Genomic DNA, 10691 nt, shown 5'->3' with positions numbered 1-10691 from the left:
TCCAAACTGATTTCCAGAATGTACAAAAGCATGAACGTGTTTTTTGTTTGTTTTGGCAATATGTCACAGATTATAGGGGAGAACTATTAAACTATTTGAGATATGGAGGCAGATATAGACATTTTCTGAGCTTGAATAGAAATAAATAGACCTTTTCTCTGTAGATTGTACACAAATCTGTATGCAAATAATGCATTAATATGTAAATAATGAGGTCAGAGTACTTACTAGACAAACGTTTTTGTATTGTAAATTCTTTTTACTTTGAGGCCAACATGTCAATATATCCCTCCTCTCCCTCCTGTTCTTTTCTTAAGCCTTCTCTTCCTACGCATTAAATCAAAATGAGTAAGTGACATGTTTATCATTAGGTTTCTTAAACACAAATTGAAACCCCAGACCTGGACCAAAATATCAGCAACTGTGTATCTTTATAACACGTGGCCATCACCAGCACCATATTTTCTGTGAATTATGATGCCGATGTCATATTGTGGAGGACAGTCATTCAGACAATACCAGTGAAGTTACAACAAACTGTGCAGCATAGTAAACCTTTTCCATTGTTTTATTTGCCTGTATATGAATGTATTTCCCTTGAACAGTTATAATTCAACAGGTAGTTTAATTAAAGCAACATTATGAAACTTCTTTGCCTTAACATAGCTTCAGAATCATGTTGATGGGACAGTGTCTTGTAATAGGGTGAATGGCATTCTTTAAACCTTAAAATGTTGTGTTTAAAACTAAAATAATACAAAAACAGCAACACATACATGTTTTCATAATGTTTATGGGTCACAGTAGAAAACAGTAGTGACATCCTAATTCAAACACATCATCACACCGGGACTGCAAATATTCAATATATTAAATCTCTGCACAGCAGAGATGGAGACAAACAAGGGAGGAGGAGGAGAACATGAGGGGAGAGAAGGCAGAGATAAACTTGGACAACTGCTCTGTAATAAAAGCACAGATGCAGCTGAGCTTTTCAAAAGGTTAAGATGATTTTCATCCAAATCATTCTTGAATTGAGACGATGTCTTACAAGGCACTTGAAAATATTGTTCCAATATCAACTATTTTAAAATTACATACTATACATATACTTTATAATGTTAAGTGATTAAAGCTTGACAGCAAAAGGAAACCCTTACGTCGTCATCATCAGCTTTACAGCCTTTAGTGTAAAAATAGAAACTTCCTCTAAAATCCGTAGGCCACAAACACAACAAGGTTCAACAGCCTGACAAGGAAACTGTAAAATGTAAATATTGATGATTTTGGCCACAAATATTTCATAAAAAGTGGGTGTAGCACACATATTGTCTGTATAATGATCAAACAAAATCAAAATGCCTTCATTAACCGACGCCCTGTGATGAGCACACGTGTAGCTTAAACTGGTTGAAATGCACAACTTACCACAGCTGAGGACGTTAAGATTGTGTTTTTCTTACTTAAGTGTTAGGAAGTAAATTAACTCTTAACATTTTCTCACCTTTGTAGATTTAATTTAATTACATAATGTATTCTCACACATTTTGGCTCAAAAGCTAAGAGAATGCAAACACACACTCACTAAAGTTCAGCTTCAAAACAGGACTGACACCACGGATGTCTGAGTTTCCACCAAGCGGCCCGGTTCAGTTCAGTTCGTTAGACATCAGAACGGCTCTTCCATTGTCAAAAGATGAGGATGGTACCATAAAATGACTATTCTGTCACGTTTCACCTCCGTTGACGTACCTAACACACTGATCCGATACTGACAAGGTGGAGCTAGAAAAACAGCAGACCGTTGAATTGTCAGAAAGGACTCACTGCACCGACCTGCCATTTTTAAATAACCCTAAATATCTGTCTAATCTCTTAAGGAACAAAATAATCGCCAGTATTGCAAGTAGATTCTGTGCAGGACAGTGTTGTACAATCATTCACGTTCTCTGACTGAAGATAGTGTTATTATCATCACACATATTGTTTCTCCCAGAGGTGTGTTTGCCAGATCTCTCTCTCCCTCTACGCCACCTCCTGTGTCACAATCTCTGTTTCTGTTCCAGTCTCTGACTCTGGGTGGAGCTGAGCAGTCAGGAAGGGGTTGAAGAAGAAGTCAAATCCAAACTGCAGGGCGTGTTGAGCCGTCCGCCTCCAGTCGTGTTCGATCTTGTACTGCCTGCGACTGGGCACCTGGGCATCGGCGCACGACATGCAGTGAATGGCTTTCAGTTCAAACACAGGCCATTTGGAGCCTAAACGACCCTCCAGTATGGTGCTGAACTCCACCAGGCTTCCTGTTTTTAAGTGTAAAAGCACAGATTTGAACTCATTACTAGCCCGTAGAACTATGTCCTTAGTGGCGTCTTCGTCCTCTATGATCGTCCCATTTTTGGCCTTCCTCTCCAGAGGCATGCCCATCGTGACTTCGAATTTGTATCGATCAAAGCGTTTGATATGGCACTCGTGCTTGGCCAGTTTTTTAAGTTTACAGAGCGGATCTTCTGGAGGAGGAGCCGGTGCAGGCAGAGGCTGGGGCTCAGCTGTGGCGTTTTTCACCTCCTCACACAAAGGATACGGCTCACCATAAAGGCACCGCATCCAATTCCCCATAAACACAGGCAGCAGGTTGATTACAGAATGTGGCCCGTTCTCAATGTCGGTCACGCGGACGTATTTGAAGCGTCCGGTCCATGTGACGCGATGTCCTTCCAGATGAGAGCAGAGAATCTGAGTCTGAGCCATATTGTACTCTTTCCAGGCCTGAGGGCCGCAGAGGTTGCTGTACTCAGGCCACGTCAGGGTGGAGTTATACACCTTCATGCCTTCAGACCTGTAGACGTACATCCAGCAGAAGAGCACCACAGCACTGAGCCACACCAGGATGAGCTTGACGATGCTGCTCCGCGACAAAGACCGAAAAACCACGATGGGGTTGAGGCTGAAGCGGGTCCAAAGCCTCAACACTACCGGCACGAAGCAAATTGTGAGTGTGACTGCCATCTTGGTCAGCTCCAGGGCGAGAAACCACTGCATCAGCTGGATGATGAGCATCGCAGCCATGCCCAGCGAGAGTATAGGCAGGGCGAACAGGAAGAGGAAGTAGCCAACGCAGGTGCGGATGAGTCCTATCGCAGAGGCGTTATTAAGGAGCACCAAGGTGAGCTCGCACCAGTTGAAGCAAACCAGGTAGGGAACCAGGCACAGGTAGGTGCCCTTGAAGCCTCTCAGCTGGGCCATACGAAAGAGGAGATAGAAAAGGTGTCCATACAGCAGACATGGCATCCCCAGGTTCAACACCACTATGTCCCCTAGAGGCACAGAGATGAACGTCGTCCCAAACATCCTGAGGAACCAGAAGGAGTCGGGCAGGAGGTGAGTGAGGGAGCACGCTCCGGAGAGGACTTCTGTGAGGAGGGCTTTACGAGCGAAGAGCTGAGCAGAGGCGTGAAGGCTGAGGAAGGCAGTGACGGTGAAGAAGACAGCGACAGCAGCCAACTCGGAGCAGGGGATCCAGGATTTATCAGCAACAGGGAAGGAGAAAACCACAAAGACCACCGAGAGCAGGAAGTACCTGAGAACATAGAAACACGATGTATTCACTTTGCTGCAGAAGCATTTTGAGTCAATTTTGCGTGTATTTTATGTGTGTTTGACATCTTTATCTCATTAATTTTCTTTAATTTCTGCTAATTTTGTGAATAATTCTTTACACCATTTCTGCTTCTTTTTATGTTTGTTAAAAAAAAGCAATTTGTTCTATTAATGTTCAGGTTTAATAAGTTAAATTAAAAAAACATAGTTCACTTCTCAATTAGACATTAACAGTAACTGAACTAAGCAAACTCTGTGTGATTGTGTCTACATGACAATGCTAAACTGAAATTTCAAACTAGTAAAACCTGAACAAAACCAAACTTTACATCTGCAAACAAAACGGAGTAGAAAAAAACAGTTAAAAGCAGTCAGCTGAGCAAAGGGATGAACGTGTCTCCACGTGGATTCATGTAAATACAGATGTGCTTACAGATAAGGCTCCAAGTGTGTCCATCCAAAGTTGGTCTCAGCCTGCTCCAGATCTAGACCGGGTTCAAAATGAGTCAGCAGGTCTGTCAGGGCCCGGTAGTTTTCCCACGCTTTTGAATTCTGTAGAAAAAGATGCTTATTAATTTCTGTTTACTACTCAGATAAGTACATCTACACACTGTAACTGTAACTGTAACAGAATGGGAGTTGTCGCTGACCTGAAAAACCCGCAGTGTGCAGATAACCATGGAGAAGAATGAGAGGTAGAAAACCAGCAGAGGGATGAGGAAGATGAAGAACTCGATCGTGAGGTTGGAGATGATAAAGAAGAAGATGAGTGCGTTGACGTGGTGTGTGGGGATCAGGGCGCTGAGCCACTGCATGCCAGCACGTGACGCCCAGTCGATGAGGTGCTCCTTGATCTCCAGCAGAGCGTAGAGAGGGAACTTCAGCAGCTGGAGGAAGCACAAGAGAGGGAAGGGCACCACCCTGGTTAGTACATGACAAAGGTCCCAAAATGCAAGAATCGTTTTAACTGCCTCATGTACATCGTTCTGCACAGTGAAGCTCAAACATCCAAGTGAAGTAACAATAGGAAACACACACTTTTGAGTGGAGGGAGACTTAAAACAGAGACAGTCTAATGGACACCCTCTTACCTTTTGGTGTAGTGGCAGTTCATCTGGATTCTTCACTACCACCTCGTCATCGTCGTCATCATCACCACCTCCTGCTGCAGCCATGACTGGAGAAGGTGCAATACCCTGAGCGTACTTCTTAGTCATCTCAACAAAGTCGTCAAGACCCACATGGGAGCTGGCTGCAAAGACACACATGATGTACGTTAACTTACAAGTAAAGTAACTTCTTCAAACATGAATAATATTTTCTCCATTTGAATCATCTTAGGCAAGAGAAATAAATCACAAATTTAAAAATACTTTTCGTTAAAGACATCCTACAAGTTGGGGCCACACATACCCTCATTGCTGACCATAGTCTCCAGGACTCTCCTCTGTTTCTTGGTGGAGCTGTTTAGTGGGCCTGGGGAGACTGGTTGACCTGTGGATACAAGAGAAAACAACAAACATGAAACTAGTTTGTATTTTTTTGCCTATTTAACATCATTTGCAATAGGAGAGGTAATTAAAAGTACTGCTACAAATTTGTTTTAATTAGGGATGCACCGATTGTAAAATCCTGGGCCGATACTTATATGTCAATTTAGCCGACAGCTGACTCTTTGTTGTTATTTATTTAGGTTTTGTTATTAATTTTCCCTTTAGCGCCAGTGGATACATCTGTGCATCCCTGTTTTTGAAAAAACAACATAAAATGGTGCAATGTGAATGTGTTAAATCACAGTATATCTCTTCTCATACCTGGCTCTGTGTGCACGTGTTCAACGTTCTCCAACATCTCAGAAACAGCCACCGCCTTCTTCCTCTCCGGGTTCAACTTCCAGTACATCAGCAGAGCTGCTTTCCTAACTCCTCTCTCGAAACGTGTCTCTGTGCACAATTTCTTCACCTCCTCAAAGTTCTCCAGAGTGATGCCTGAAACAAGACAGCAAATGTACACGCTGATGATGGAGATCTATTCCCAACATCAGTTACAGTTAAAATCATAACATGAAAACCAATGGCTTTCATGCTGCGTTGCTAATAGCCATAGATTGATGATATCAGTGGGAGGTTTTGGCACCTTTCCTGGAGGCTAGGCACTGCTGCAGCAGTCTGACGGCGTCCTTGCGGCCTTGTTTAGCAGCCTGGATGAGCCAAGTGACTGCTGTACAGTTGTTCAGCTCCTCATCTCTTTCTTCTGCCAGAGCCAGGAAGTAACGCCCCATCTGGACAGACACACACACACAAGCACACACTCTTAGACTTGCAAAGGCAAGCGTTGCAATGACCTGTCCTTCCCATCAATATGTTGGTCTGTTCTATGCCCACCATATGGTCATTAAAGTCAAGAGTATTTGCAATATGTTCATTGACACTGACCTTGGTCTGTGCTTTAGCTTCTCCTGACTTTGCTCTCTCCTCCAGGTCCTCAAAACTGACCTCCTCCTCCGGATCTTCTGAAGAGAACAGGAAGTTATTTACTAAACACTGCAGTAGATTTCATGGATCTTAGGTACACAATATACAACAGATTCTGAATAAAACAGTACCCAACAAAATGCCGTACTGCGTAAAATGTGTGGCTGTAATTATTTAGTTAGATCTCTCTTCTGTAAATAGATGGATAACACTGAAGGAGAGGTAATTGAAAAATTATTTGAACATAAACATGAAAAGATGTTAGTGAAGGTGTGTGTTTGTGTTCATGCTGTCTAATCATGGCACAGTATGGATACTTGTATTTATAGGGTCTGAAACTGCTGACCATACTGTTTCTAGTTCAAGTTAATGTCCACAACTGACAAAATATGAACGTGGAAATACTATATAAAAAATATTTAGCCTATAGCCTAAAGTTTGAGGAAAACTTCAACCATAAAATAAATTAAGTTGAAAGTTTAATAATAAAATACTCTGCATACATGGTCCAGGTAAACACAAGGAGGTGATATGGCAGTCATGATATGAGAGATCCCAGAGTGTGAGCATGAGTCAGACCCTTCCAGAAACAGCTTCTGCCCTGATAAGAACGTCCCTCTGAACCAATCTGGTTTAATTATCTTCTCCTTCTGGCTGATGAGCTCTGATACTGTCAAATCCCCATGCCTCACTCAAACTAGCTCCGATGGAAAATGTGTCGACTTCCTTCAAAGTAAGGTGTCACATTTGTTGTTTTGAAAAAACAAAACAGCAAATCTTTCTAATCATGTATACCAGGAAAAACTGGAGGTGGCAAGAAATGTGGAAAGACTTTCCAAGATTCAAAACGCCCACAGGCTGTTAGTGATACTGGTGTGTGAATTGGTGGTCTGTCTGTGCCTGCCTGTCTCTGGAGGAAAAAAATAAGATGGGATCTGGTATCTTCTGTCAGATGCCAGTCAATGCTCCTGGTACATTGCTCATACCCCGATCACCGCCTGTGCCCTTAAATAACCGTTGGTTGAGCACAGTCAACAGCAGCTGCTAGCTTTCCTGCACAGTGATGCAATCTGTCTCCCATTTTTTACTTTCATTATCTACAACATGATTATCTGATGAAATCTCAACAGCTTGACACAAAGTACAGGGTGTGTCTTTTTTCGGGGACAGGACTGAGTCTAAAGGAAAAAACTGTGTCACACGACTGAGGTGTTGAATTTCACACTCTCCAGCCATCCTCCATATTTACATGTCACTGCAAAGTCATGCAACAAATTAAATCTGATATCCCCAGTGCAGCTTCGAGATCCCCTACTATGTGAACTTTAATTTGGTGAGTAGGAACGAAGCAGAGCTGACATGGTCTGAAAAGATGAGGGTGAGACTGGTTTTTCTCCTCAAGTCAGCAGAGTGGGGGAGACTACTTTACATGTTGTGGGAAATGTCTATGGTTGTCATGGGGACACAGTAGTACAGGCAGTAAACTGTCTGGGAGTGTTGGCTGCACTGATTGGTGGAGAAGTGAAAGATTTTTTTATTATAAGAGCAAAAGGTCAAAGAGTTTGACTCCAACCTGGTTCGGGTGTGGGTGGAGGTTGTGGAGCCTTCACAGCAGCTCCAGCAGATGTGGATCCAGTTGGGGGATTCCCCGTAGAGGCTGCATTAAGCTGAGATCTGCCCACCAGAGAGGGGCTCCTGATGGGCTGGCGGAGAGGGGAGGCAGGTGGCGTGGACAGGGAGGAAGAACGGGAGGAAAGGCCAGGAGAAGTCCGAGGGGAGGCAGTAGAGGGAGGAGATGAGGGCATAGTTGGCGGCGTTGGCATGGTGAGTTTAGGCTTAGGGCGCTCTGAGGTTGGTGTGGTTGTGGTTGTCGATGAGCTGGAAGTGGAAAGGCTGGGCCTCAGGGTGAAGGGAGATGAGGGGTTGGGTTTTGGGGCGGCAGCGCTGCCGGTAGGTGATGTTTCCATGGCTGAAAATCACATCAGAGAACAAATCAGTGAAGAAGAAAACTCAAGGGCTTGTCAATTCACAGTGATGTTGGAGAGGAATCGGAAAACAGCAATGTCAAAATGTAACTGATATGTTAGCATGTGTTCAGCAGCAGAGTGTAAGGAAGAGCTCAAGGCAGACAGCTGACAGTGAAGGTATGACAGAGAGGGAAGTGACGGTGGAGTAACAGCTGTTGCGAAAGGACACTTTCTCTTTTCACTTCAACAAGCCCCCTCTGCTCAGTCAGCTATGACTGAGACTGCAGTACACAAACAAATGACTGTAATCACTGCTTAAATCCTCACCAAAAACCAGGGATATATCCCAATAATCATCTAAATATTCTTAAAACTTCAAAATAAAACTAAAATTGCACTAAAACATACTGGAATCACTTTCTACTTACATTTAGTTAGGGAACAAATTAGGACTTAGTACACATCTTTTCGAGTGAAAACAATTAAAGAATCTTAAATAAGTCATCTTAATCATAAGGTCCTAAATTAATGGTGGTAAACCCATCCCCCTGTTGCTTTTAAGTTTGTAGTTTTTACACACATCTGATTGAACTTGCGTTTGTGCGGATACAATGTGCAAGCCATGGTGACAGGAAGGAAGGAAATTCAAATAAATCAGAAAACCAATATTGGACTGTACATCAGTGAGCTAGACAGCTTTTTTTTAAAGTCATTCATGTGAGGATATTCACCATAATCTCAATTCCTGATTGTCCCGAAAATGAAAATTCACCACGATCAACTTATTGTGTTATTTTTAATCACAATCTGTGATAAAATCTTTTATTGTCTCTCCCTTTTCACGAGGGAACATTGAATTGACACATCAATGCCAAGCGGAGTTACAACAAAACTGTTCACATAACTTAACCTGACTGATTCATTTCATGAAAGTTTTCTGACAACAGCCAAATTTGCTCCAAAGATGAAAGACCTAGATGACAAAATAGGGCTAACACCTTATAATATTACAGATAACCTACAACGTCTGGTATGTTTTATGATGGAAACACAACTTACTGTAAAACAAAACAAGAAAAAACTGACACATATGGCTCTCTCATGTGCCACCAAGGCTTGAGAGCCAGCAGATTTTCATTGCAACCCTGCAACCACTGACAGCAGACATGTGTTTAAAGACTGAAGCCTGCAAACCTCGACCTCCATAACAATTTAAATTCTGCAATCCATTATGTTTTAATAAGTTTGGTTCAGCTGTGTAAAACCCATTGTTTTCTGTAATATCAAACCCGTCATGTGTCCTGCAGTCTATTTTAGACATTATCGAGTGAGCCCTGTGGAGCTATATCGAGAAGGACACATCCTTGAAGAGTCCTGACTGGAAACGTGATGTGTCCTGTTGCAGTTTAGGGAAACCCCTTCTTTGCCAGCAAGGAGCAGCTCCAATGACACAGATTTAACCAGTGGAATAGACATTCAGATAGTCCTAATACTCATTATCATTCAGCCACCGTTTACACATGTCTTACACTAATACAATACCACAGTCTTTATGTAACTGACAGTGATATATGTGGCAGGTAGCTAAACTAACCGGTGGTTTTGTTGCTAATGCTAACCTGTACGTTCCTCAAACATGTCACTGCTGTGGCTCGCTTACCTTGAACCACGAACACACCAGTTTATTTCAAATCCTCCGAGTGAAAAGGCCTCGAGAAATATCTCGGTTTCCGTGCTATTCTGTGTCCCAAGTCATTATTCCCTTTCGCTTTTGTGAGGTCTGCCTCTCGGCTTGGCTCTGGATGGTCAAACTCCAAACAACCTACAGGACGCTCTGTCAGCGGCTGCACTGCACGTCCACGCCCACTTCGACTTCTGCGCGTTGTGATTGGATACAACTTAGGACTCGTTTTTCCAGAGCGCGATTTGATTGGCTGCGAGGACAGGAAGTTCAAGCGATTTCTCACAGTCAAGAAGAGTCAACTGTCGATAAATTGATGAACCTCAAAGGTAAAATCAGGGAGTTATTTCAGGTAATTTAGCGTTAAATTAGTTAAATCCTTAAATAAGTTTTATAAGAGTGGTTTAGGCTTCTTTGAATATCTGCTTTGTCTTTTAATAATTATTATTATCTTTCTTTTTTTAGTTTGCAACAACGTAATTCAAGTTGTCTACCAGGAGATGGCAGTACATGGCATTTTGTTTTCTTTTATAAACGTGGATTACAAACTAAAATAATAGCCTACCCATGATTACTATTTTCCCTCCTTATTTCAAAACCTTTAACATTACATAAAATACGTAATACATAATAAAAACCAAATCTACCTTTACTTTTGCTGTCTTTTTCCATTTTTATTCCCATATACAAGCTGTGATTGTGCATCTCATGGTGTGTTACTTTTTTTATGACAAATTTAATCAGCGTTAAAGTCACCCATAAAAATAATACTTAAGTAAGTAAGCATAAAGTAGGCAAATAGTATCTGTCATTAAGTGTACCTAAGTACTTAAAATAGGCCTACAAGTGAAATTGAAATAATACATGTATATTTACATGTATGTATGAACTGCAGGCAATGGTACGACAGATTATAGCAGATTATCATATTCAATAATCAGCATTTTTTTTTGATGATTGAAATCAATCTGTTTT

The 10691-nt window shown here is 42.0% G+C and overlaps 1 protein-coding gene across 3 annotated transcripts; it reads right to left on the bottom strand.

Moving 5' to 3' along the window:
• Nucleotides 1-777: 777 nt before the first annotated feature.
• On the bottom strand, nucleotides 778-9839 carry wfs1b (Wolfram syndrome 1b (wolframin)). Of its 3 annotated transcripts, XM_073487592.1 has the most exons (10): nucleotides 9696-9839; nucleotides 7642-8037; nucleotides 6030-6106; nucleotides 5731-5875; nucleotides 5409-5582; nucleotides 5008-5088; nucleotides 4686-4846; nucleotides 4245-4481; nucleotides 4028-4146; nucleotides 778-3574 (listed from the first exon to the last, which is right to left on the bottom strand). In XM_073487592.1, the coding sequence occupies exons 2-10, from the start codon at nucleotides 8033-8035 to the stop codon at nucleotides 2026-2028; spliced, it is 2937 nt and encodes a 978-aa protein (XP_073343693.1). In that variant the 5' UTR covers nucleotides 8036-8037; nucleotides 9696-9839; the 3' UTR covers nucleotides 778-2025. The 3 variants fall into 3 exon arrangements, with proteins under 3 accessions (XP_073343693.1, XP_073343691.1, XP_073343692.1); XM_073487590.1 differs by having other exon boundaries at nucleotides 4245-4846; XM_073487591.1 differs by having other exon boundaries at nucleotides 4245-4846; nucleotides 6030-6103.
• Nucleotides 9840-10691: the final 852 nt, after the last annotated feature.

This window comes from Pagrus major, chromosome 18 (genome assembly GCF_040436345.1).
Source record: "Pagrus major chromosome 18, Pma_NU_1.0".
Taxonomy (NCBI): domain Eukaryota; kingdom Metazoa; phylum Chordata; class Actinopteri; order Spariformes; family Sparidae; genus Pagrus; species Pagrus major.
This window is presented reverse-complemented; position numbering and strand designations above follow the sequence as displayed.

Excerpts from the sequence above, each read along its gene's own strand:
- wfs1b (XM_073487590.1), bottom strand. The coding sequence starts at position 8,035 with ATGGAAACATCACCTACCGGCAGCGCTGCCGCCCCAAAACCCAACCCC. Across the intron at positions 5,876-6,029 it reads AAGCTAAAGCACAGACCAAG|ATGGGGCGTTACTTCCTGGC; the intron begins GTCAGTGTCAAT and ends GTGTCTGTCCAG. Across the intron at positions 4,847-5,007 it reads GACTATGGTCAGCAATGAGG|CCAGCTCCCATGTGGGTCTT; the intron begins GTATGTGTGGCC and ends GTGTCTTTGCAG.